The 27,770-nt window shown below is 51.6% G+C and overlaps 1 protein-coding gene across 1 annotated transcript; it reads left to right on the forward strand.

Moving 5' to 3' along the window:
• Window positions 1–3,704: 3,704 nt before the first annotated feature.
• HHLA1 (HHLA1 neighbor of OC90) lies at window positions 3,705–26,932 on the forward strand. Its single transcript, XM_075550531.1, has 14 exons — window positions 3,705–3,807; window positions 3,892–3,948; window positions 5,314–5,394; window positions 7,126–7,209; window positions 7,314–7,397; window positions 8,165–8,248; window positions 10,825–10,881; window positions 10,989–11,081; window positions 14,639–14,806; window positions 19,500–19,568; window positions 20,083–20,157; window positions 23,942–24,098; window positions 26,409–26,491; window positions 26,889–26,932. The coding sequence occupies exons 1-14, from the start codon at window positions 3,705–3,707 to the stop codon at window positions 26,930–26,932; spliced, it is 1,239 nt and encodes a 412-aa protein (XP_075406646.1).
• Window positions 26,933–27,770: the final 838 nt, after the last annotated feature.

A 27,770-nucleotide genomic window follows, 5' to 3' on the forward strand; every position in this document is an offset into this window, starting at 1 on the left:
AGCCGCTGGAAACTACCAGCCACTCCAAGGGAACAAGACAAGGCTTTCTACTCCAGTAAAGAGTCGCAGTTTTGAAAGCCCATGGGGCAGTCCTACCCTGTCCTTTTGGCTTGCAAGGAGTCTGCATCGACTCAATGGCAGTGAGTTTGGTTTGGTAGTCAATTGACTACGCCACTGCGGTACGGAAGCAACGTTCGAAGCCTTGTCAGAATGACACAGAGACGTGAAGTGGGCACACAGTGCAGATAGATTGGCTCGACACAGGGTTGCGCCAAACGTTCTGTTGGTAGAACTGCAGCATTCATGAAGCGCAGTCAGGCAAAAGTGCTCTCCAATGAGGCATGCCAGTCCTACTTGCTGTTTCCTTTACTTCTGTCGTGGGCAGGTGGCACTGGGTCGGTTCTGACTCAGAGTGACACTGTGACCAAGAGAATGAGGTCCTGCCAGTCCTGCCCCACCCTTGCCATTGTGGTTCCGTTTGAGCCCATGAATGTCTGCTTCACAGGAAACAGACCGTCAATGCCATTGGGACCGGTCTGCATCTCATCAGTCGTCCTAGCAATCTGAGATCTGGCTCACAGACACCTGGCAAATATCGGTGCTAAACACATTATCTGTCACACATAGTATCCCAGAGAATCTAGTGGGCTGGTGATTTAATGACCCGATGAGCGAACCAAGGGACCAGAGATGGATTGCAGACTGGTCCCTCTGCCGTTCCCGGTGATCACTTTTTTTACCTATAACATGGCAAGGTTGACTAAATTCTCTCTGCTGCTGTCCGTCTCATAGAATCTTTTTTTTTTCCCTCACATGATTAGTGCCCGGCATGAAAGGAGAAACCAAGAAAGAATTCCACTTCTTACCTGCACCAGGTAAAGGGGCAGGTGCCCTTCCTCAGGCCACTCTCTGTCCCATGGGATGGGAACCACGTTCTGAGAACATCAGCAGCTCTAAAGGTCCTCTGGGTTCTGCTGGGTTTCTCTTTGCCTAATGGACCGTGGGACACTTGCTCAATGGGCCACAGGCTGATGGGAGTTACCTGAGCTTAGTTGAATCCACGAAGACTGACTCGGCTTTACTGCTAGAAGATTCTGCATGAGAGGTGTTGCTATTGGTCCGCGTCACACTCCTGATGATTTAGAAGCCCGCGGTTGCCTGTTCTTTGTTGATGGCGGGCGAGTGGCTGTGTGGGAAGACTGAATGTGGTGGAGCAGAAAGGACACTGAGGGGTTAGGGCTGGCTTTATGATCTTAACGTTTTGGTAAAAAAAGAAAAGAGCAAGACACTTCTTTAAACTGCATTTGCCTGGATTTTATTCTTTCTCTGTGCGAGTGTGTGTGTGGGGTGTGTGTGTGTGTGTGTGTGTGTGTTTCTTCAGCTTTGGGGAGATAACCATGTCTTCCCTTTGGCCTCCCTGGGCCTGCTCCTCTCGCTCATCTGCCTGTGTATACACTTGTAGGGGATGGCTGGGTATTCGGAAGCTGTAAGGCTGGGAGGGCGCTGCCATCCACTTTTTGTCATGTAAGGCATGTAAATCCCTCCGAGTCTTCATTGTAGATTGCGATCTCTGTTCTTTGTTGGTTGTGGGGAGTCTCACACCTTTGCGGGATTCAAAATGCAAATGGTCAAAACTAGTCCCTTCAATTCAAATGCTCCCCACCACCCCCAGCCGACCCTTTCCCTTCCAGAGGTCACTGGCCAGACCCACAAATTCTTCCGCGAAGTATTTTTAAATGCCCGCTTTTGCCATTTGAGCTTCTCGGTGTCTCCTCTTCAAATGGGAAGGGAAATCCCTGTGTCCAGGGCGCCGAGGGGATGGCTTCCCAAGCCTGAACCAGGATGGGGGAAGTACCAGGTATCATCCACTGTACAGACAACCCTCCTGTCACCTGCTCGCCCCAAACTAGAGCGACGGTTTCATGCTATCTGTTTAATGGTTTATTTGGGGAAAGGTGTCTCTGGGCTCACTCTCCTTAGGCTTCCAAAGGGGTCCCAGGCCAGAAATGTCAGGTGGTAGATAGTAAATATTCAGCAGCTGTGTTTCCAGGATGCTGTTTCTCTCACGGAAACGTGTATCTCAGTGTCTGGAAGTGGTGAAACGAAGAAGGAAAAGGCGGAAGCTCTCTTTGCCGCACCAGGTAACGAGACCAGCCCCGCCACGTGGTTCAGGCTCTCTGTGCCTTGGTTTGTCCATCTCTAAAAGGGACACAGTAGAGCATACCCATCTGATTACAGCATGAACAATGAAGCGCCCCAGCAACGATGTAACTGATTACAATCCCATGCTAAATGCCACGCGATTCGGCGTCTGACTCAGCCTGCTGCTTTGGACTAAAACGTCATGCCCAGACTGTCGTCACTCTTGTTGTCGGGTTTTGAATCATAACAACGTCTGACTCACGGCCAGTCTGTGTGCCACAGAACAAGATACGATCCGGCACTGAGCCACCCTCTCAAGTGTTGTCAGGTCTGAGCCCGATGCTCCGGCCACCACGTCCATCTCTCTCACCAAGCATCTTCCTCTTCTTTTGCTGACCCTTCACTCTACCAAGTATGATGTCTTTTTATTATTTTTAATTAATATTTATTTATTTATATTTTATCGGGGGCTCTTACAGCTCTTATCACAATCCATACATCGATCCATTGTGTCAAGCATATCTGTACATAGCTTGTCATTATCTTTTTCCAAATATTTTCTTTCTCCTTGAGCCCCTGCTGTCAGCTCCTCATTTTGTAAAAATCATTTTATTGGGGGCCCAGACAGCTCTTAGCACAATCCATCCAACCATCTATGTGTGATGTCTGAATGATGTGGGAGGAGAATGTTTCGGGGACCTTCACTTGCTGATGTGACAGGACGCCAAATGCAGACGTGTCTAGGTGAACTCTAACTCACTGCCTTCGAGTCCATGCCAACTCACAGCGACCCTGTCGGACAGGGTAGAATGGCCTTCCTGGATTTCTGAGATGGTCACTCCTTAGGAGAGTCCTTCTGCACAACAGCTGATGGGGTCAAGCTGCCGATCTTGGGGTTAGCCGTCCAACATGTCACCAGGCTCCTTAGGTGAGGTGCCCTGAAAGGACGCTCACCATCCTGCGGCCCCCTCTCCTGGCACTCATCACAGGTAAATTACACCTGGCAGAGAGCGCTGGCTCTCTTGGCTAGCCTCCCTGTCCTGGACATCTGGTGTCTTGCTGGTCCTGGGTGAAGAGGTGTTGAGTGGAACCAGGATGAATGGGTATAAAAGGGTCCTGGACTCCATCTTCACCTGATCGGCATGTCGGCTCCCTTTGAGGCTTCCTCCCTGAGCGTGTGAAATTTGCCAAGCCGGCAGGCGCCGGATCGTCCAGCGCGACCAGTGGTCTGGGAGGGTCAGAACTGGGTTCTGGCTCCATCCTTGGAGCTGCCCAGCTGTGCCCTTTTGGAAACGACTTCTCGCTGAGCGTTGGTTCCTCAGTCCAATAAAGGAGCATGCCTGGGTCTGGGGGGTGCACGAACCCTGAGCAACCCATTGAATCCACCCACCAGCTCCACAGAAGAAATACCTGGCCCTCCGCTTCCATAAAGAGCACAGGCCGACAATCTAGGGAGGACAGCTCTCTGTCACCAATGGGGTTCGCCTGAGTCCAATTCGATTGAGAGAAAAGTGTCATTTTGTTTCTTCGTTTGTCTTAAGGAGTTGGGTCAATGGGATTAGATGCCCCTGGCTCAGGGCATCTTCTTGAGCACTGATGAAGATGGAGGCTCCTCGGCCATGTCCAGCCAGGGGCTTGGACTCTCGGGGGCAGGGGCCCTGGGATGTGCATGGATCCCCAGGCTCCTCACAGGGTTTGCTCCCTACTGTCCCCAGCTCTGTGGGCTCAGGGATCCTTTTCCCTTCCCAGCGCCTGGCCCCGGAGGAGAAGACAGGAAGGAGGAGGTGGCGTTTCTGGAGAGCACTGGTGAGTCTGGGGGCTGGCTTGTCCTCCCACATCCTGCCTCCCTCACTGATCACACACCGGGAGCCAGCCCTCTGGTCTCTGCACTGCTGCTTCCCCACCCACTGTCTGAATGTGACGTGTGAGGTGGAAAAGACTTCATGTCTGGGACACCACGGAAAGGCTCACCTGACTCCTTCCTCCTTCTCAGCTGTGGGTGCCAAACCTCCGGCAAACAGTGGGGGGAGGGGGCCCAGGGACTCTGGATTTGGCTGCTCACATCACATGCCTGACCATGTCCCAGAGCCGCAACATCTAAGCTCAGAGGACGGAGCTGGCCTCTGGGATTAAAACACAAAATACAACCGAAAAATCTCTAGAACATTAGTTCCCACATTGATTTGGCAAACTGCCCCTTTTCAGGGGACAAACCACAACAACAACAACTCAGTGCCTCCTTGCCAATTCAGCACTTGTCCCGTAGCCCATCACCAGGATAACATGTAGGTACCTGCGTTTGCAGCTCTCTGGATTATTTTAGGAGCCCTGGTGGTAGAATGTTTTGCAAGTGGGGCTGCTAACCACAAGGTCAGCAGTTTGAAACCACCAACCACTCCCAGTGAGACGGAGGAGGCTTTCCACTCCCATAAAGAGTTGCTGTCTTGGAAACCCACAGGGGCAGTCCTGCCCTGCCCTGCAGGTCACCGCGAGTCAGAACTGACTGGAGGGCAACGGATCTGGGTCCGGGTTTGCAGCATTCCAAGGGCTGTTGGTGGGCTGCCCGCTTTGGGAAGCTCAGTTCTAGGTGATGCCGAGGCCTCGCTAGGGTTTATCTAGTGTCGCGTGTAGGAGTCCCTGAGTGGTGCAAATGGCTAATGTATGTGGCCCCTAAACTAAAGACTGGAAGTTCGAGTCCCCCCAGAGACACCTTGGAAAGTCTGGTGATCGACTCACTAGAACAGCAGCCTTTCAATCCCTGTGGAGCACCCAGGGGCTCCCGTGTGGCTCCCATGGGACTACCTTGAATTGGAGTGGATTCAGTCCCAGCTGGTTTCCTATCAGGTTTAATTCCAGAACACATAGCTATTGAGGACGCCCCAATCTCCCTGCCTTTCCCATGATGTGAGAGACATTTCTCACAAGACCTTGCTCCCTCCTGACCAGCGAGAGCCCATGAACTTCATTCTGTCCTCTCCCATCTACTGCCTCTTGCCCCTGCTCTGGGTTCTGGAGGTCGGGAGCTTCCCCTGGCCTCTCAGGCCCCGGTGGTGGTGGGCTCAGTAGACTTCGGTCCTGCGGAAAGCTTGTCTGTCCATGTCTGGGAAACAAGGAGCTTCACCGGCCTCCAAGAGACACCCGAGGGAGGCCTCACCTCCACCCCTCTTTCAGAGATTCCTGCACATTCGGTGGATCTGTCCGCCCTCAACTTGGAGGGGCTGGTCAACAGGATGCTGAGCGGAGCTCTGAAAGGTAACGGCTCTCTCTCAGCCCCATCGGGCCCCGTTTTCATCTGGGACTCACTTCACTCTGGGCTTATCTGTGAGCCTGGGCAGGACCCAGCCCCTCCAGCTGCTCTGGGCTCTGAGTAGAGACTGTGTCAATGTCATGATACCCACCCCCACCCCCATGAAGGTTCTCAACCTTCCTCATGCCACAACCCTTTCATACAGCTCCTCATGTTGTGGTGAGCCCCCCAACCATAAAATTATTTTCATTGCTACCTCGTAACTGTACTTTTGCTACTGTTATGAATCTAGCGACCCCTGTGAAAGGGTTGTTCAACCCCCAAAGGGGTTGTGACCCACAGGTTGAGAACCGCTGGTCTAGAGCAAAATCGGAGACACTCTTATGTACAGCAAAGAGCTTTCTATATGGACGGAAGTCCGCATCAAGAAGGCCCCCTGCCCAGCCCAACTCAAGTCCATGAGTGTGATACTAGCCAGGCTTCTCTCCAGACTCACAGCGCTTCAGACCGATGACAACAGGAGAGGAAGCAGAGGCAGGGAGATCCCAGGCCGGGGGGTACAGAATCCTGAGGATCCAGAAAACGGCAGGGCGCCAACAGCTCTCAGAGTTGGGGGCCCACCTGGGACTGCCCCCGGAGACAAGCATAGCTCCAACACGCAGGAAGGCAAAGGGGCAGAGAGATAAGTCCCTAGTTTCTTCCTCATAAAAAAGGTCTCACTTCCCAGGAGGCTTCATCAGCCTGTAACCTGACTGACAGGTTGGACCCCACCCCTCCACAGTACACATTGATATAAAATCATCCAATTGCCACAGAATCTGAGATTAGCCTGGTGAGCCGTAAGCACCATGACGAACGTGGCTTATAGGAGGGGCACGGAGAGCCTCACGCAGAGAAGGTGAGCTGAAGAAAGAGCAGAGGTTAGCTGTGAACCAAGTAGACGCGCGGAACAGATTATTCCCCAGCGCAGCGCTTCTCAACCTGTGGGTCGCAACATTAGGAAGGTTGAGAAGCACTGCCCTAGGGCCTCCTGGGGGCGGCCAGATCGGGACTCCCAGCTCTCAGAGCTGGAAGAGAAGACGATTCTGTCATCTTCAGCCACCTCGTGTGTGTTGGAAGGAGCCCCGTTGGCATCGTGGTCACCCATTTGACTGCTAACTCCGAGGTCAGTAGATTGAAACCACCAGTCGTGGAAAGACGGGCTTTCTACTCTCCCAAACTGTTACAGTCCCTGAAACTCACAGGGGCCATTCTAACCTGTCCTATAGGGTTCTTATGGGAAATAATCGACTCGGTTGTGATTTTTGTTTTTCGCTCTAGTGGGGTGGGGAGCCCCAGCATTAAAACGGGTAAGCACTTGGTCACTAACCAGAAGATTAGAGGTTCATGTGCTTCCATAAAGATGGCACCCAGGGAAGAAAGCCACTGCCTGGGGGTCACAATGAGTCCGAATCAAGAGGACAGTCCCCAACTGGTTTCTAGCAACCCCAAGATAGAAATAGGCCTTGGAATCGTACTTCGCCAGCTGCCAGAATTTTGGGAGAGAACAGGAAACAGCACCAAGTGACACGTGTGTTTTGCTGGTTTGGCTTCTTTACCATCATGCACTGGGTTTGTTATGTATCCCTTCTGTTGGTGCCTTTTCACGAGCATCCTGAACCTGTCTTCGCGGGTCCTCGCGGCTATGGCTATAGGCTTGGACTCATCAGGGTGCTGGTGTCACTGTCTCCCGGCAGGTAGCAACACATTCTTCTCCTTGCTCAGCGTCACCTCCTACAGCTCCTTCGCCTTCCACAAGTTCTCCGTGGCCATTTATAACAGTAAGTGACGCCTGGCAGGTGGTGCAGGGCATGGCGGTTAGTGACTGGTGAGCCAGGGCTCAGCATGGGGTCAGGACTCCCGGGAAGACTGTTTCTCTTCACAGTTTCTCACCTGAAGACGGTGGACGCGGGCACGTTCCCCACCAGACACTGCTACTGCTTGAGCAACAGGACCAATGACCTGTCGGGTGGGTGGAGCTGTTTGCTTGATTTTCCTACTGCTCTGTGAGAGAACGTTCAAATGTCTCTTGTTTGGTTTTGATTAATTTTCTCCTCAAAGCACAAATAGGAAATATCTATTACACCCAATAGATGTCCCTTCCTTCTCCTGGAAAGCTCCCCTCTGAGTTTTTACACTAGAGAGAAGGCATTGGAGCACCATGAGGTACCTGCAAAATTGTCCCTACAGCATCGTTACAATGACAGAACACAAAGTTGGACCGGTCACCGAATGATAGGCATTGAGCTCTCCTCCAACTACCTCCCTGAAAGCCTGTTCGCTTAAGCCAACAGGTGCCTTCAGTCAAAACTTGTGCACAATCCTCAAGTTGGGGTCACTGTCTTTGAAAAGTCTCAACCCTGATACATAGCTCTTCGTCGACAGAAGGAGCCTTGGTAGCATAGTGGATTACACGTTGGTCTGTTCACCACAAGGTCAGCAGTTCAAAACCACCAGTGGCTCCTGGGGAGAAAGATGAGGTTTTCTAGTCCCATAGAGAGTTACAAGTTAGAAAACCCACGGGGACAGTTCTCCCCTGTCCTATAGGGTTGCCATAGTCAGGATTGATTTGGTGACAGGGAGTTTCCATCCTGAGAACTCCAAACACAATCATTGTGTGTGTGTGTGTGTGTGTGCACGCGCACGTGTGCGTGTGTGTGTGTGTGTGTGTGTGTGTGTGTTTTGTCCCTTGAGTGTCTGAGTCAGAAAAGTCAACCTTCTCTGTCTGGCTTTCAGATTTCACAGCCCTCCTGGTGGACATCATTGGAAATTCTACCAGCTACCTCACTGAAATTTTTAAGTCAACCTCCATCCTCTCAGGTGGGTTTATGCTAAAAATGCTTGGCAAGAGTGAGGCCTGACACCCAGTTTACGAGATCCCCACCCCAACCCCTGCCACTGGCCAGGAGCCTTGGAGTCAGCTTGATTCAGATCATCAGTGGTGCCCGGACCCAGACAGCAGTCTCTGAAGCCTCCATATTTTAATTAGAGCTACTTCTGGGGTGCTGTGGGGTACCCGCTGGTCTGCTCCTTGTAAAAGGCTATAGTTCAAACCCACCAGCCACTCCTCAGGAAAAAGATGAGGCTTTCTGCTCCTGTCAAGATTTATAGCCTCAGGACCCATCATGTATTTGGCTTTGGTTTGGGCTCAGGGGTGGTGGGGTGCATCTCCTGGGGCCTAGACAATTCTAAGAAGACTCTAGAACTCAATATTGGGGAACTTGAAGAGCACACAAGAAGCCAGCCTCTGTTGGCACAGTCTGCTCCTGTTTTAAGGAATGGAAGACTGACGTGTGGAGAGGTTGAATAATCTGTTCAGGATTTGAGCCTGGTGGGGCACCCAGACTGATTTGGTTCTAGGGGGGCCTAAGCATGTGTCTCAAGGAGAGTTGGCCGAGATGTGGTCATCTTATCCTGCAGCCTCAAGCCGCTGCTCATGTCCCACTTTGAAAAGCACAGACCTGGTCAATCACCCAACAGTGGGTCTCCTCAGGGTGCCGCGACCTTTGTAGAAATGCACATGCATGTGTATGTATACATATATGATGCTGAATTGGGCTACACACCGAGCTGCTAAACACAAGGTCGGTGGTTTGAACCCACCAGCTGCTCCTAAGGAGGAAGATGTGGTTTTCTGCTCCTGTAAAGACTTACAGCCTCGGAAACCCACCGGGACAGTTCTACTGTATCCTATAGGGCCGCTACCAGTCATAATTGACTTGATAGTATTGAGTTTGGGTTTTGGCTTTATATATATGATGGAGCTTCAAAAATTCATATATAAAAACACTGCTATCTCATAAGCAACAAAGCCCAAATAGAAGAAGCACACCAGCATGTGTGATCATGAGGTGTCAATGGGATAAGGTATTAAGCATCTAAGACCCAGACTAAAACCATACCCAAGGTGAATTTGCGGGAGGGGCTATGGAGTGGAGACCCAGTGCCCACCTGTAGAGAATGGATATCCCCTCATGGTGGGGTCACAGGGAAGAGATGAGCCAGTCAGGGTGCAGTATAGCACAGATAAAACTCACAAACTTTACTCTAGCTCTTTGATGCTTCCTTCACCCCACTCTCATGACCTCAATTCTACCTTCCAAATTGGATTAGACCAGAACATGCACACTGCTACAGATAAGATCCCACAACACAGGGAATCCAGGATAGATAAACCCCTCAGGGCCAACAAGGACAGTAGAGATACCAGGAGGATTAGGGAAGGGTGGGAGGAGAAAGGATCAATCTAGAACCCTCTCCCAGGGGGACGAATATCAAGAAAGTGGTTGAAACACGACAGAGGATGATGTAAGATATGGAAAAAATAATCTATAACTTATCAGGGGTTTGTGAAGAAGATGGGTGAGGGAGGGAGGAGGAAGAAATGGAGAGCGGAGATCATGTGCTCATGTGGGAAGAGAATGCTTTGAAAATGATGATGGTGGCATTTATGTGCGAATGTGCTTGACACACTGGAGGAATGTATAGATTGTGATAAGAGATGTAAGAGCCTCCAATAAAAGTATTAAAAAAAATAAAAACAAGAAACACTGCCATTGAATCTATTCCGACTTACAGCAATCCCCTAGGGCAGGGTAGGAGTGCCCCCTGTGGGTTTCTGAGACTGTAACTCTTTACAGGAGTAGAAAGCCTCATCTTTCTCCTGCAGAGCAGCTGGTGTTTTCGGACTACTGACCTTGGGGTTAGCCGTCCATCAGTGAATGAACCACTATGGCACCAGGGTCCCTAGATACAAATATCATATGAAAATGTATAATGAATATGTATGAATCAGATATTAACTTAATCAAATGTTTGACTATTTACAGAAAGTGGAATTCAAGTCAGGCTTTGCCATCCAGTGAGTTTTGGTACCAAACACATAAAATATTGGATCTTGCAGAGGTTTGGGGATCTAGGGGCTTGCCAATAAGAGATCTGCGTTTCCATTGTTGTAGCAATGGGTGATCTGGGTCTTGCTGGGGTCAAGTAGTTCCCTTGTGTCCGCATACCTATTAAGTGGCAGAGCTGACCTCTGGACACCATTATATCTTATGGACCCCGCTGAACCAAACCCACGGCTCAAGAGCTGATTCTGTCTCATGTTGACCTGATAGCAGATCTGCTCCGTAGGGTTTCTGAGACTCAAAACCTTTGCAAGGACGGCCGGCTACCTCTTTTTCCTGCATAACACCTTGCGGTGTCCCTCACTGTGCCACGAGGGCCCCCTTCCCTCACCTCCCCTACCCTGACAAGCAAAACCAGGAAGTCAGAGCTCCCTAAGAATCCTAAGTTATTCTTATTCTTCTGTATCCTCCTCCCAGGGGGTTGTGTCCGCCACAGGCATGGAGTCCCAAGCCCTGGCTAACCCCTGGGTATGCTGGTTGCTCTTACAGTGAGTCACACCAACGACTCTGACTGCATCTTCATCTGCGTGATGACAGGGAAGTCCGGTGAGACACCCGTTGGTCCTTGCTAAACAAGCCCAGTGGGCTGAGAACCAAGCCCAGCCCTCCAGTGAAGAGGCACCGGTCTCATGCTGCCGGTGTGCTCTCTGCAGGAAGGAACCTGTCCGACTTCTGGGACGTGGCAGAGAAGTTCCCGGTTGTCAATTACACATTCACCAGCAGCTTCTCGGGCCTGCCAGGTGAGTGTGTGGCTTTGGCTTCTCCCCCCTCCACCCCCCAGACTTTCTAAACTCCTCCTGGAAAGTCTCCAACCCAGGCTACCACCTGGCCGATTGAGAAGGGAATCCTGTCCTGGTGCATTGCACTCAGCTGTGCTGCCTTCAAGACAAAGAGCCCGGCTGTGTAGTGGTTGCGTGCTGGGCTGCTAACGCAAGGACAGCAGTTCGAAACCACCAGCTGCTCCTCGGGAGAAAGATAAAGCTTTCTATTCTCGTGAAGAGTTACCATCTTGGAAACTCCAAGCGGGCAGTTCTACCCTGTCCCAGCGGGTCCCTATGAGTCAGAACCGTCTGGGCGGCAGTGAGGTTGGTTTGATGCTGCGTTAGAAACAGGGAGACCTGGTGGCATCGGGCTCAGACATTGGGCTGCTAACTGCCAGGTGGGCAGTTTAAAATGACCAGCCGCTCCTCGGGAGAAAGACAAAGCTCTCTACTCCTGTATAGAGTTACAGTGTCAGAAACCCACAGCGGCAGTTCTCCCTTGTCTTACAGAGTAGCTATGAGTCAGAATCAACTCAGTGGCAGTGAATTTGCTTTTTTTTTTTTTTTTTGGTTTTGTGTTACTGTGTTAGTCTGGGTAGACTAGAGAAACAAATCCAAAGATACTTATATGTGTATAAGAAAGAGCTTTATATACAAGAGCAGTTGAATATTGAGAGAACATCCCAGCCCAGTCCAGATCAAGTCCATCCGTCTGATATTAGCCCATATGTCTGATACCAATTTATAAAGTCCTCTTCAGACTCATGAAACACATGCAATGATGCTGAATGCAGGGTGATCACAGACCAGTGGGTGAGAAGTCTTATGGATCCAGTGGTGTTGTAAGCACCTCAGCGCTGGCAGGGGTCTCCTCTGGCCCAGAGCTCTGGCTCCATCAGCTGCTCTCCATGTGCCTTCTACACAGGGATGTCTCGCAGGGAGTGAGCATATGCCCCACCTCCAGGGAGCTATTTATCTCCTTAGCACCTCCAAATGAGGTCAAGCCACTACCTGATTGACAGACTAGACTCTACCCCTTCCCTCTGAATCCTCAAATTGACCCCAGATGATGTAACTACCCTAGTTACATGCAGGAGGGTTTCCCCATTTGAGAATAATAGTAACATTTCTCGGTCTCTTGCGAAAGTCAACTCCTCCCTTCCTTGATCCCATGGTAATAAGCAATTGGAACCATCCTGGGTGGCACAGATGGTGGCCAATGGTTGAGTGTTCAAACCCACCCACCGGCACCTCAGAAGAAACAGATCTTCCAACCAGATTGGGGTTGCTATGTGGCGCCATTGCGTCGATCCTGACCATGGCAACCCTGTGCACAACAGAACAAAACCCTGCCCAGTCCTGAGCTTCCTCACCATTGTCCCTGTGCCTCAGCCCATTGTTGCAGCCGCTGCGTCCGCCCATCTCCTGGGGGCCTGCCTCTTCATCAGGGACCGGTCCCTCCTGACCACATGTCCAAAGTACGTGAGATGAAGTCTCACTGTCCTTGCCTCTAAGGAGCACGCTGGCCGTACTTCTTCCAAGTCAGTTTGGTTTGTTCTTGGAGCAGTCCATGGTATTGTCAATGTTCTTCTCCAGCCGTGCAAGCCAAATGCACTGGTTCTTCTGATTCAGTGTCCAACCTTCACATACATAGGAGGCCATGGAGCACACCATCATGGGAGTCAGGCTCACGTTAGTCCTCAGAGCAACAGCCTGGCTTATATAGCCTCGAAAGCAGTGGTTCTCAACCTGTGGGCCACGACCCCTTTGGGGGTGGAAAGACCCTTTCACAGGGGTCGCCCGATTTGTAACAGTAGCAACATGACAGTGATGAAGTACCAACGAAAATAACGTTATGGTTGGGGGGTCACCACCACATGAGGAACTGTATGAAAGGGTCACAACATTAGGAAGGTTGAGGACCCCTGCTCTAAATATTAGTGCCAGTAAAATCCAATGCAGCCACTCCTCTGGGTCACACGGGGTGTCTTTAAAGTCACAAACCAGCAGCCCAAGGCAGAAGGTCGCAGAAAAAACCAACATCCAGAGCCGAGTTCCTATTGCCTCTTCCTAGCTTACCGTAGTCCTCGCCACCGGCTTGCCTTGCGCTCTTTTAAAATTTGTTTCTGCCATGACTTCCTGGCTCACGTAGGTATAAGACCTTATGTACGTGCTTTGGAAGTTGCCAGCCTACCGCACCAGCCTCTGCCTAGCCCTCCGTCCCCAGCCCCTGACCCGCCTTTACTATTTTCAATGCCATCCAAGTGGTATTGTATGACCAACTTCAAGTTCCAGCTCCCAACGCTTCGCTGTCATTTCCAGCTGACTGGTTTCTGGAAATTGGCTGTTGTGAAGTGTCATCGAGTCAGTTCCAACTCAGTGACCTGATTGGACAACAACAGAACAAACCCCGCCCTCTCCTGCCTCACCCGCCCAGGTCGTTCCCATGGTGCAGGCGTCTCCTTGAAAAGTTTCCTCTTTTTCACCAACTCTGTGCTGCACGGACCGTGAGAACGTGTCCACAGGACAGGAGACGAAGTCTCACACCCTCAGGTTCTCAGGAGCACCCTGGTTGTCCTTCTTCGCGGACAGGTGTATTTGTTCTTCTGGCAGCCCGCACTCCCTCGGTATTCTTCACCGGCACCAGAACCCAATGGCATCATCAAGTTTCTCTCTTGTCCCGAACCACTGTCCAACAGCCCATGGCTTTCAGCCGAGCCTGGTGGGTCTTCTGTGATGCTCCGCAGTTACCATTGCTTTCCTTCTTGGTGGCCCGGAGCTTACACTGGGCTGTGAACCACAATCTCAGCCGTTTGAGGTGACCGGGGACAAAGGTGAGGGTCCCTACTCCCGTAAGAAGCCAGTCTCAGAATCCCATGGGGACAGTTCTACCCAGTCCCACAGCATTGTTGTTATGAGTCGGAATCAACTCGATGGCAGGGAGGTCTTTGGTTGGTTGGTTTTGTTTGTAAGTCTCCATCACCTTCTGCCATAGCCTGTGGACCATTCCCCTTGACCACATTCTTTGTTCTCAAAAAGGTCCCCCCGTTGCCATAAGAATGATCATCTTCAATTACAACATGGGTTACGTCTGCTACACTGCTCAGAACATCTCCATCGGCGGCAGAGGAGCCAGAGTCCCCCGCCTGGGTGTGCGGTCCTCTGCCTTCAGTCTAGCTCACCTCCGGCTCAGTTTGTCCACAATTCCCCACCTAAGACTACCCTCAAACTCCCACCCCTCTGGCAGGCTGTCCCATCTCTGGTGGGTTCTGTTCAGAAGATGTGTCAAATATCTAAATTTTTAGAGGTGACAACTTTGCTTTAGGTAGTGGGGTGGAGTGGGGGTTTTTTCCCCCCAGCTTAATTTGTGATAGGGAGAAAGTGCATTGGCAATACTTGTTGCTATATCTTCCCAGGATGGTGTGCATCTCTGCGTTCTGTACATTTGTGGCCCACTGACCTTTGCAACCATGCAACTGTTCTTTGATGCCAAAGTGATACACCCATTAAAGCTATTCTGGGATGTCTCCTTGACTCTGCAGTTTCTGGAGGGATGGCTGTGACGTCAAAGCCCCCAACCATAAGCCACCCAAGACTGCCAAGTCCCAGCCCCCCACACTGGGGCCTGGGCACCCGAGTGTCTGCTGTGAGGGTCCCTCCCTGGACAGAGACAGCCTTTTCTTCAGAGACCCAGGAGACCACGACCCAAGGTGGGTTTCCAGAGCTGCTTCTCATGACCCTGGCCCCCTGGTGTGATGGGTTGATTATGCCAACCTGGCCAATAGGACCATGTGGGGTTAATCAAGTCACAGTTTGATTGGAGGGCAAAGAGGAAAATGGCGCTTCAAGGCTTACCCATGTCTCTCCTGCTCTCTGGTGATCTGACCAGTGTGCTGCTGCTTTAGCTAGTTCTCTGCTTTGGCCTGTGTGCTACACTACCTGTGGGCCAAGCCAACCTGTGGACCGTGTACCTAGAGCTTGAGGCTCCTTTGAGACCTGCTTTGCCACGCTACTGGTGTGTACTTCGCTTGAGTTTGAGGTTGGTGGATCCTGTTACCTTGCATTGCTTGTGTCCGCTATCCCATCCGGGCCTACTTCACTAAGCTCCCAAGCTACTGACTGTTGCTGACCCCCCCTGCTGTTTGCTGTCTGCCTTGCCTGAGGAAGGACACTGCTGTCTGCTTTCTTGACCTTGGACCTGGCGGCCCACGTGAGTCGAAGGACTTCCAGTATATTAACTATTCCATGAAAGTGAGTTGAACTGACCCCTCTGTACTGCTGTGTGGACTAATTAGCTGTTATATTTCTTCTCACTATATAAACCTACCCATATATATATAATTGTAGGTATCCTGGTTTTGTTTCTCTAGAGAACCATGACTAACACACCTGGAGAGGCTACACTCAGACCCTCTGCTCCAGATACCTACATCTGCTCAAACATACCCCACAACTAGGGAGTTTTCAAGCCTTCTCACTGTCCCAGAACCTGGAAGGCCACCTTCACCTGTAGAGAGAATACCTTCCCAGTTCAGCCGCCCTTAGTTTCTGGACATAGCTGTATCTATCTTGTTCATCGCACCTCCATGCCCTCCATGTGTCTCTTTGTATGTGCAGCTCTTGTCACAGGGAAAGTGATGAGATTTGGGACCCACCCTGCTCAGGTGCTGTCTGCTGAACATACCCCCCAAACCTTCTATTTCCAAATAGAATTGCCAGACTTGTGGTGACCCTTTACAGAGTGCCTGAGGCTCTGAATCTTTACAAGAACAGAGAGCCTCATCTTTCTCCCTGGGAGCTGGGGCTAGGTGGCTTGGCACTGTCCCCCTTTTGGTTAGCATTGCTTGCTCGATAGCACCATCCAAACAAACAAAAAACAACTCCCTGCCATTGAGTGGGTTCTGACTCACAGTGACCCTCCAGGACAGAGTAGAACTGCCCCTGTGGGTTTCTGAGACTGTGACTCTTTATGGGCATAGAATTTTTCCAGTGACGCTGCTCGTGTTTTGAACTGATGACCTTGCAGTTCCCAGTCCAACACGTAACCCACTATACCACCAGGGTAGCTAACCAGGGCTCCTTATATTCGGGAAGCAGAGGGTGAAGTTCAGTACAGAATACGCTCCCAACATTGGATAAGAAGGCTTCTCGTCTTTGCCTCCCATCTGCCGTTTCTCCCTCCGGCTTCCTGCAGTCTTACAGAAACCACGAAGTCCTCTCCTCATGCCCCTCATTCTCACCCTTCCTTCTGCCATTTCCACTCTGCCTGCCTGAAACTAGAGACCTGCTCACGACAGTCTGGATCCAGTAGGAACAAGCCGAGCAACAAGTGTCGTGGACATGACATACTTCTACAATCCATCTTAGAATATAAATTTTCAAAAGAACTCAAGATCCAACACACAATCTCACTGCCACGGAGTCAACGCCAACTCATAGCAACCAGATAGGACAGGGTAGGACTGCCCTGGTGGGATGCTGAGACTGTAACTGTGAGAGTATAAAGCCTCATTTTTCTCCCCTGGAGCAACTGGTGGGTTTGAACTCCTGACATTGTGGTTAGCAGCTCAATACGTAAAACTAGGATGTCCCTGGTTCTCTATTTAAGACCCACAGGGGGTTGTAAAAGTAGTACAGAGAGGTCCCCATAACTGCCCCCAGCTTCCCTGTTAAGTGACAATATCTTACATCACATGGTCCATTGCAGAACAAGCTCCTGCGCTGCATGAGCGCCTGGGGTAGTGTGGCTCCTGTAAACCACATGCAGTGGAGAAGTCGGCATCCAGAGGCATGGTCAGCCTGATTGGCAGTCATTGAGAAGTTGCACCAAGACGATGTCACTGACCTGTCACTCACGTGAGAGGTGTCCTTTCTGGCATGGCAGCAAGGGGATGCCCCCTTCCCACCATCTTCATGCACAGGAGTGGTGTTGTTGCCATGAAGGTGCTCAAAGTCATGCCGACCTAATCTCTGGTTCAAATCCACCCATTGGTGCCACAGAAGGAAGGCCTGCCGAGCTGCCTCTGGGAAAGATCGCAGCTAAGAACACTCTGCGGAGTACACTTCCCATCTGTAGCGTGTGAGGGCATCCTGTGCTGGAACTGACCAGAGGGCAACTTGTTCACGATTGTTGGTTTTCCAGAATTTTAGGTGATGGTTATGCAAACAAGATTCTGTTTGGCCCCTCTGCCAGGTCAGGGTGAGGTTCAAGTCTTCAGATGCCGGATGAACTCACACACACTTACGTGGGCCTTGGGAAAGTGCCCTGGTGCGCATCTGACCTCCTTTGCTTGCACAAAAGAAACTCATCAACTCTTAGTGACGCTATAGGACATGGTAGAAATGCCCTTGTGGGCTCCTGAGACTATTAATTGCTTATAGGAAATAGAAAATCTTTCTCCTGTGGAGTAGCCAGTGGCTTTGAACTGATGACCTTGAGGTTAGCAGCTCAACGCACAAGCCACCATGAGACTAGGGCTGCAGATGCAAAGGAAAAGGGAGAATCTAAATCTAACCCAGTCAGAAGCCAATCCCCACAAGGAAGAGGGCAGCCATGCCTCAGCTCTCCATCCATCTTTATCTTGTCTGCCTCCAGTCATCCCTCCTGGGCGCTCGGCTTCTCTGCTGGGTTCTGTCATTTGTTCCCTTGTCCACACAGAATTCACAGACTGTGCTGATGATGACAGGGTTTGTTGGGAAGGCCCCAACAGTTTACTATGGTAGGGGCAGAGTTCATTTGTCCCCCAAGGCCTCTTCCCAGTCACACTGGCAGCAATGCCTCTCTGGTCCTCAGCCTCTCAGCCTCTGTCCCCATGAGCCACGTCTCGAGGTTTCACAGCTGCCCCCTTGCTCTGTCCCAAAGTCCCAGTGCCACGGCCACAAACATACTCAGGTGGTCCTTCTCTCTGGAGGGTGTGGGGTTCTCAGTTCTTGCTTCTGAGGTGTTTCATTCATCCCCAAGGAATGGCAAAGCTGACAATGCCTCCCAATAAGTGCTTTCCACCTATGTCTGAACGGCCCTGTCCAGTCATCACTGGGACTTACAAAGGCGTGGACAGAAGCACTCTCAGGAAGCAATTTTTCTCATGAAACAATGTCACATCGCTGTGGCCCTTTGAAGGAGCACTGGTGGCATAGTGGTTATGCTTTGGGCTGTGATCTGCATGTGGTTTCAGTTTGAAACAACAGGCAGCTCCGAGGGAAAAACGCTGGGCTCTCCACTGCCGTCAACAGTTAAGTTCTCAGAAACCCACGGGGTTGCTGTGAGCCAGCATTGACTCCACAGCAGCTATATATAGATCCCTTTGATGTGATCTCCAAGTCCTGGCCATTGTACATTTGAGTCGATAGGACCTGGCACCTCAGAGACATGGGGACTGTCGCTTTGAATGTGCAGTGACCCAGTGGGTGACCGGAAGCCCAGGGCGGGTCTCACGTGACTCCTACCCTCAACTCAGGTCATCCGAGGTCACCTGGAGGGCATGCCTGGGTGACAGCCACATCACCCAAGGAGGCTGAGGAGGGCATGGCCCCAGGGCCTTCTGCCAGGGCAGTGGCTCTAGCTGACCATCTGTGTCAGGCCAGCCTGACCCCAGGTGAGAGGTCAGCAGCTTCCACACTATCCCCACTGACAATTAAACCTAGCGTCTCCCCAGACAGACCGTGGTAATTATTGAAAGTAGAATACGCTAGGTTAGAAAGCACAGTTCATCGTGAAGCTAGCCTCCCCTTCCTCCTCCTCCGCGCCCAGCCTTTCTCGTCTTCAACGGGCGACTGCCCTTCTTTTCAGGGGCCTCCCCCAGCTCCCTTAATGAAGCCCCTCCCCTCCCCGTGGCTTCTCCTTTCCTCAGCTGACTGCCCATCAGGCAGCACTCCTCCGGATGGGTCAGCATCGTCGTCAGGGAGGAAGATGATGAAGTTGTGCTCCAATATCAGGGGGCAGGGTCCGTGTGTGTGTCTGTGTGTGCATCTGTTTATGCATGTGTGTATCTGTCTACATGTCTCTCTCTCCGTGTGTCTCTGTCAGTCTGCGCATGTGTATATCTGTGTGTGTGTGTATCTGTCTGCGTGTCTCTGTGTGTCTCTGTGTGTGTATCTCTCTGTATGTGTGTGTCTGTGTGTGTTACTGGTATGTATCTGTCTATCTGTGCGTATGTCTGTGCACCTGTGTGTGTATCTGTCTGCATGTGTCTGTGCATGTGTGTCGGTGTCTGTGTGTGTGCGTGTGTGTTTCCTCTCCTACACTGTGGGAGTTTCCAGTGTGCCTTCTGCTTCTTACCCCTGCCTGGGCACCGAGCGCCATGTCCTAGGTGACCGGGACTCAACAGGTGGCCCGGCTCTTCTTCTTCCCATGAGACGCTCTGTGAAGGGACTCAGACTTACCTCCCTCTAATCTCCCCACAGGAGTACACACCCCTGGGACCCAGACTCCAAGTCCCACCAAGGCCCCGGCCCCCAGATATCCACCGACAGGTGAGACTGTGGCTGGTCCGGAAGCCCAGATCCCACCCGGGGGAAACTGTGGCTTAGAGTGAATAGTGGGAAGGGGTGCCAGCACGCGGCTCAAGCTGGGGGTTCCCCGCTCATTGTTCCCACATGAACTGATGTGCATGTCATGCTGAATGGCCAGCGATTGGGTAGTCTGGGCCAATGGTTAGCACCATCAACTGTTAACAGAAAACTCAGGGGTTCAAGTCTATCCAGAGATGCCTCAGAAAGGCCTGGTAATCTTCATTCAAATAAATAAATAAACCCATCCATGTGGATGACAGTTGTACTGCAACATGCATGACTAAGGTCACCACAAATCATAATGCACAGGATGGCCGACGGCTGACTGTTTTCTTGGCTACAATGTCCCTACCCATTACGTCGCCTCATAAACTGGAGGAGCCTCCTATCCTTGAGTTGTTATGGTTCTGGGGCTGTGGGTATCACCAGGGCCAGTTCATTTGGACTCTGAAATGGCCTCTTTTGTATCTTGTAGGTGACCTCCCTGCCATGTGGCCGTATATCCCTGGGGATGAGTCGGGCCTGGTCCCGGGGCTCCAGCAGGTTTCAAGTGAGTGCTCAGCCATCTTCCTCGCGTCTATTTTGAATGAGGTGGTGCGGAACGGCAGAGGGGCTGTTGGGTTAATTTTGCTTCCCGCTGCTGGGTGCCCAGCTGCTCCTCTGGCGTGTACTGGGGTGGTGGCCCCGGGTACGGACTGAATCCAGGATTTGATTTTCTCAGCTCCAAAGGAGGATGAGGGCAATCCTTAGAGCATGGAAAATGTCCTCTTCTCCTCTGACTCCACGGGGTTTTGTAATAACCAAGACCCTGTGCGTGAAGGTGGGTGGTAACTATAGAGGGGTGAATAGCTCAGTGCCGTGGGCACTTCCGGAGGGGGTGTTGGCTGAGCGATGAGAGGGGTGGGCTGCTGGAGTGGAGCCTGGCTGTCAGCAGAGAGAGGAGTGGGAGAGGCTCACTCTGAATCTCTGCATCCCCCCGCCCAACACACACGCACGCACGCACACACATGCACACGCACACACAAGTGGGAGTTCCTTTTGTTCCTTTTTAAAGGCCAGTGCCTTCCTCACAAGGAGCCCTGGTGGTGTCGCTCTGAAGTGTTGAGCGGCTGACTGCAAGGTGGGCAGTTCGAAACCACCAGCTGCTCTCTTCTCCTGTGAAGTCTCAGAAACCCATGGGGGCAGGTCCACGCTGTCCTACAGGGCCCGCTGCAAACTCGGTGGCTGGCAGAGAGTGGGAGTTTTAGAGCCTGGGCTTGGGATGGACCCAGGGTCTCCGGGCTATGCCTCCCTGGCTCCCAGCTGCCACACTTGTCAGTTTCCACAGAGAAAAACTGACCTGGAGGGTGGCCTTCAAAGCTGCCTGGGTCCTCCCGCTGCTGGGTGGATTTCTGTACTGTGTCCCAGGTGCCCCTGAGCACTCTGGCAGATGTCAACAGGGTATCATTAAAGTGCTGGGCCTACACAATCTCCTTTTTCATATCACCTACGATTGGCCTCAGACCCGCCCTCAGCCTGCAGTCAATGGTGAATGGGGCTTTCAGACACAAAAACTGGATTGTGCTACCAAAGGAATCGATAGGCCCTCTCTTCCCAGCCCCCAAGAGTGCTCAAGAAACACATTGGTGCTCCGGGGTGGGGGGAGTTGGGGGATAGCCTGAGCAGGAGGACACAAGGTGACTATAGATCTATTCATCTATATCAGGTTACCAACTTCCAATCTACTCTGTCCACCCATCCATCCACTCACCTATCCATCTAGGTATCATTCTACCTAGACTTAGAAATATAATCGTGAAAAAAATTTCTCCGGCCCCTTCCAATAAATGCCTCTGCTCTTTCACCAAAATCATGCCACCGACTTCCCTTATCAACATTTACCTTTTCAAGAACAAATGCTAAGTTCCTACTATGTGCTGGACACCGGGCTAGGTCTGTTGGGACCTGCTCTTTGCAGTAGTATACAAGGTAGGTTATGTCGTCTAGCAACCTAGTCACTACAAGCCGACTAGAGAGAGAGCCAACGAGGCACTGCACTGGGTGACTCTGCTGCAGAAGGACCTCTTTGAAGTGTTGAAAAGCAAGGATGCTACTTTGAGGACTACGATGAGCCATGGTCTTTTCGGTCACCTCCTATGCATGTTCACATTGGACACGGAATGAGGAAGGCTGAAGAAGAACCAATGCATTTGAATGGCGGTGCCGGTAAAGAATATGGGACCGACATCAGGACAAATGGATCTGTCTTGGAAGAAAGACACTCTGAATGCTCCTTCGAAGCAAGATGGTGAGACTTCATCTCACATACCTTGGACACATTGCCCGGAGTGACCAGTCCATGGAAAATAGCATCCTGCTTGGAAAAGTAGAGGGGCCATGAAAGAGGAAGACCCTTGACAACATGCAGAGATGCGATGGCTGCAACCTTGGGCTCAAGCAGAAGAACGATTGTGGGGATGATGCAGGACCCGATGGTGTGTCCTTCTGTTGTGCACGGGATCGTGATGAGCCAGAGCCAACTCAACAGCACCTGACAACAGCATGCGCACGGAGGGGCCCTGGTGGAGCAGCGAGTTACAGGCCAGGCTGTACCTGCACGGTCAGCAGTTCGAACCCACCAGTTGTCCCAGGCATGGAAGACTCTCTGATCCTGAGGTACAGCCTCAGAAACCCAAAGGGGGCAGTTCTCTGCCTTATGTGGTTGCTATGGGTCAGAATTGACTTGTTAGCAGCAAGCGAGTGAGTGAGTAAAGCATTCACACTTAAACACTCGCTCACTCACTCAGGGTCATTGAGTCCATGTCCACTCATAGCAACCCCATAGGACAGGGTAGAACTGACCCTGTGAGTTTCTGAGACTGTCGCTCTTTATGGAAGCCTCATCTTTCCCCTGAGGAGTGACTGGTGGTTTTGAACTGCTGACCTTGTGGTTATCAGCCCAGTGCATAACCACTACCACCCGGATCCCCCCAGGGAAGGTACACACCTCAAGAAGCTGCTACTTCCCAAGCTGTCTGCTAGACAGCATTCACTGCTGCAGTGTGCATCTCCGCATTCTCTGTGCTTGTCTCCAAGTCTGGGATCAGGTCTCTTGACATAATAAGTAATTCTTTGGTGGAATATCATTATTAATGTATGAATATAATAATCTTCAAATCACTCCAAAGGCAGCTCTGTGGGCGGTAAGCTCTTTTCTCTCTAACTCATTGTTCTACTTCGTGTCTCATGGCAGTGCCTGGTCTACAGCAGATACTCAACAGATTTAATAAATCAGAATCAACCAATCAATCAATAATGTTGGCAGCTACCATGCATTGTTTATCCAGGTATTATTGGATATGTAGAATATCTGATATCACTTAAGTCCCCCAGTGACCTTAGGGGTAAGAATGAAACACCGAAGCCAAACTCACTGTCATTGAGTCTATTCTGACTCGGTGGGCCACTCACTACAGGACAGGGTGGACCTGCCCCCACGGGTTTCCGAGACTGCTACTCCACAAAGGCATAGACAACCTCGTCTTTCTCCCTCAGAGTGGCTGGTGGTTTTGAACAGCTGAGCTTGTTGTTACTGGCCCAATGAGTAACTACTAAGCCACCAGGGCTCCTTTAGGACGTCCCAAGTAGAGAGCAGTTTAAAGGAAGCCCTATTGCAGCCTTCTTCTGCACATAAGGACCAAAATCGTGAGGAAGACCTGGCTTATTGAAACATACGCAATCAGCACTCCCCAACCTGCAGACGTGGAGAGCCTAGCTCCTGCCAGCCTCCTCTTTTGACATGTCTCTCCTCCTTGCACCCCCACATTCATAAGCATACACGTATGTGTTCATAGACATATACCCCCACGTGTTTATCCATGTATGCATGCATACACATGCATGTGAACATATATGTGTATACATATCCTCCACACATATACATGCACCCACTATCAGACACGCACACGGCACCATCTGTGCCATCAATTGATTCTCTGTCTCCATCAGCAAAGCTTCCCCTAACGTGATGCTGAGCCATGTGCACGCTGCCCCTCTCACCTGATGCACTCCGACTGATGTGTTCCCGCTTACTGTTTTAGAGCTTCCTGATCTCTCTTCCTAGGGGAGTGTCTCTGACTGCCTCCAGGGCCTTGGCCTCCCCTCTTCCCACTCACTCCTTCTCAGAACCCCGCAGCAAAGGCCCCTCACAGTGGGAACCATGAATAGGTTCCCCGTCTGACTCAGAGCTACATGGCAGTAGGGCGAGCCTGCATCCACCCTGCATGCTTCCCACGAAGAGAAGATGCTAGGTTCTTGCTGATTCGCCTTGTCGGGTCTGGGATTGCATCTTCCAGGGTGTCCCCAGCCGCTCCTCCAGGAAGGCGCCTTGACCGCTCCTCCTCAGCCCCTGGCCATGCAGAAGACCAACGCCTGCCTGATGGAGCTGTGTAGGTTTTTCCAGCAGTGCCTGTGTGTGAGCCAGAGGAGGACTCCCAGGACAGAGGCCATGAGGTAGCCCGGACCCTCACTGTTTGTACAGTTTGTACACCCACTGTTGACAGGCAGCCAGGATCGCGTCGGGACCTTTGTGAAGTTCAGTGAGGTTGTGGTACAGATGGTGGACCGCTGTCTTTAGCCAACACCCCTATCTGGGACAAGTCTACACTTGGGTTACCACATTTCCCCCAACTTTTTATTATGTATTTTATTATACATTATTTTTATTATGCATTGGGATCAATTGTCCATTCCACAATCTGTACGCTTTTTGTGTCGTGTCACTGATTGGGATCTTTGCCAAGTCACATTGCTCATCCCCCTTCTTCTCTGTGTTTCATGGTAGTTCTGCCTGCCCTCCTTTCCTAGCCTTTCCGACCTCCCGAGCTCCACCCCTCAGCAAAGGCTGCCCTTTGGATCGGGAATGGTGGGTTGTCGAAAGGAGTGTGTGGTTATTGTTCACCTTATAAACCTGTCTATTTTCTGACCGAAGAGTCTGACCGTGGGGGGTGAGCTCCAATCCAGGCCTGAAGGGTGGCAAAGGGCAGTCTCAGGGTCTCCACCAGTCTCTGTCAATCCAGTAAGGCTGGTCTTTTTTATGACTTTTAGTTTTGTTCTAGATTTCTCTCCCCTTCTAACCAGGACCTCATATGATCCCTTTCATGTGGTTGTTACCGGTAGCCAAGAACCACCGCGTTCTCCTGGTGTTAGGGTCTTGGCATGGAAGCAAAGTTTCCTGTGGCCCATTATTCCATCGGGCTAGTGGTTCCATGAGTCTTTCACGGTTTTCACTCTTCTTTGCTCCAGGCGGGGAAAGACCCGTGCTTGCACATTGTATGGTCACTTCATACCGGAGCGACCTCCTGCAAATCAGTTCTCCTCCTTGACTTCCCATAAGCCACCAGTCTTCCCTCCACCCTTTCCATTCCTGTCTTCCATGGGAACAGCGAAGCAGATGAAACCCTTGAAGTCAGGCTCTCCAGTCTTTCCAGGGGCGCGCTCCTTGGTCTGAGCAGTCCTGTGTGGGTTGCAGTGACTCTCCACCTCATGGTCCATAACTGGATGCGCCAAGACCTACACGGCACCATGGATTAGAGGCCTACAGGCTTACCCTGTCCCTCATCAGCGCCAATCTTCCCCCAGACCAGTGTGCTCTATGGGGACGAAGCAGCTCTTTACTGGAGGCTTCTGGGAAGTGTCCCTAGCAGGGCAGAATGGGAGGGTCATGCTATGGGAGTGATGGTTTTGTTAGACATCTCACTCCTTTCTACCCCAGACAGATCCAAGGTTTGGGAAAACAGTTCCTTACTGGCAGAGCCTTAAAGGGCGTTCGCTACAACAGGATTCCACTCCGGAAATTCTCTTTCCCCTCAACTGCTATCCCTTGAATGGTCCTCTCCTGTTTGGGTTCTCAGTGCCATCCTTGGGTCACACCATCCCTTCTTGCAGGGTGACAGAGCTCTGTCCCTTTCCCTCCTGGTGTCTTACAATCTGTTGCCTCAGGACCCAGACAGATAACAAGGGCTACTTGTCTCTGCTGGCTCCTGCTGACTCCACCGAGGTGTGTAGCAGTTCAGGGACAGTGGAAATGGTACCTGCTTCCATTCAACTCCTGGTCTTTGCTGTCCATGGCATCGCAGCTGACCCCTGCCCTAAAGACAACCCAACACACACCTCATTAACAGATTTTCTCCTAAGACCAGCTAGCCTTTTCTGCAGGAGAAATGCCCCCCGCCCCCAGTTTCATAGGCAATGGGAGCTGCTGGGTGGTATGGAAGGTTACATGTTGGAGTAACCCAAAAGGTAGAAGTTCAAACCCATTCAAAGACTGGGGAATAAGTGTTGGTGGCCAGCTGCCCCAGGGCCGCCGTCTTGCAAACCCTACGGAGCCATGGTCCTCTGCACACTCAGAGTCTCCAAGGGTTGGAATCGACTCAAGGGCAACTAACACCAACAAAAGCAGTCTATGTGGAAGTCCATCTTCTTATGTACATGCCCTTGACCCCACTCATCACCCCTTCACACTGTGGACAGTTGCGATTTCTCTGCCTTACCCTACTAGCTGGGAGTATCTGGGCCAGAGGACTTGGATAGGTGGGATCATGTCCAACCAGTTTGTCTCCAGGTCAGAGAGGGAGGGAAGTTGAGTTACTGCTCGCTCCAGACCCTCTTCCCTCCTTCTTCCTCTTGCCACTCCCTCTCAAGATCGAGCAAGCTTCCCAAGGAAGGTCCCTGGCTGTGGGGAGGGGCCACGTGTTACTCTCCATGTTGTTCTCACAGCCACAGCAGGACAATGGCTGCTTCTAACCCCATTGATACCTGTAGGTACTGCCTGGAGCACTATTCCTGGTTTCTGAAGAATGCAACATATGTCTGCCGGAGGGTGAAAAGGGTGGCCCACTCCCACAGTAAGTACACGACTTGAGGATGGCATGTCTTGAAAAGGAATGCGCTAGACCAGGGGCCAGCCAACGGAGGCTCTTCGATAAAATTGCAGACGAAAATAAAACTGCCTCTAAGGAGCACTTTGACCATACTCCTTCCAAGCTGGGGACTTGAAGGGTGGGGGCAAGGCCCCGAGCAGAGACTGCAGAAATGAGGGTCTGCTCTCGATGTGACTTTACTGTTAACCAGGAGTCTTGTAAAAGTCCATCACACTCTCTAACCTTGACCCAGAGCGCTTCACAGACAAGGCTCTGCCCCATACTTGTCCCCTGGGCCATTCCTGAGCTTGGCAGGTGTTCGCTGATGCCTCTGAACCTGCATCTCTGGTGACGTTGACGTCGCGATCTCTTTCATCCTCAGCATTAAAGCAGAAGTGCCTTGTGAACATCTGCAAGTCCATATGAGGTCGAGAGGAACCCAGCCGCGCAGCCCCACGTCAAGCAGCCTCCTCTCTCCCAGGCTGTGGGCCCACAGATTCACCCAAAGTGACGCTTTCCCAAAGTAGCCTCTCTTTCTCTCTCCATGGGGCTGATGGTAGAACTCAGGGCAAAACCAGCTCATGGGCAAAAACTTAGGCTCGCCATGCTGCGGGGTCTACCGGGTCTTCCAAGCCGCCAGGGGAGAAGACAAAGAACTCCTTCCTCCGGAGATAGTGGAGGGAGCTTTTCTGGTCGAGGTGGGGCCTTGATTGTTCTGTGTGTCCCCCTATAGTGAGACATCCCCGAGACCACCCTAAGGTTCACTGGTTCACTAACACAGGGACCTACAATCCCCAGAGCAGCGGCTATAGTCACCGCTACAGTGCATTCCAAAAGGAGAGAGGTTAAAACTAGCAACTGCAGAAGGCGCCCAGGCCAGAGTCCAGGAGAGCACAGGGATGAATGAGCACTCTGTCTGGCCAAGCACTTCTGCTCGCTGGTGAGAAGAGTCATTTCCTGCTTGGAGTCTAAGCATCTTTCATCCACTGAAAGACACCCGAGGGCCCTGCACCACCTATGAGCAGCGAGGGACTTGGGCAGAGAGCCAAGTGGGAATCAAGACGCCAACCCTCTTTATTTGGTGTGACTGGACCAAACTCTTCCTGAAGGACCTTGGGCCAGAAAGAGTCCCCAAAGGTTCTCTCCAACACTCGCGAATCAGTGGAAGGATGGGGTGGACAGTGGAAGGAAGGGCTTCAACACCTGAACTCTCCATTGTGGGGGTCCAGCCAGTCCCTGCTTGGGAATCATGACTGAGTGTGCC

Source organism: Tenrec ecaudatus, chromosome 5 (assembly GCF_050624435.1).
Source record: "Tenrec ecaudatus isolate mTenEca1 chromosome 5, mTenEca1.hap1, whole genome shotgun sequence".
Classification (NCBI taxonomy): Eukaryota; Metazoa; Chordata; class Mammalia; order Afrosoricida; family Tenrecidae; genus Tenrec; species Tenrec ecaudatus.

Coding starts and splice junctions, on each gene's coding strand:
- HHLA1 (XM_075550531.1), top strand. CDS start 3,705: ATGCCCCTGGCTCAGGGCATCTTCTTGAGCACTGATGAAGATGGAGGC. Junction 3,808..3,891: donor GGGGGCAGGGGCCCTGGGAT/GTGCATGGATCC, acceptor TTCCCTTCCCAG/CGCCTGGCCCCGGAGGAGAA. Junction 8,249..10,824: donor GTCAACCTCCATCCTCTCAG/GTGGGTTTATGC, acceptor TTGCTCTTACAG/TGAGTCACACCAACGACTCT.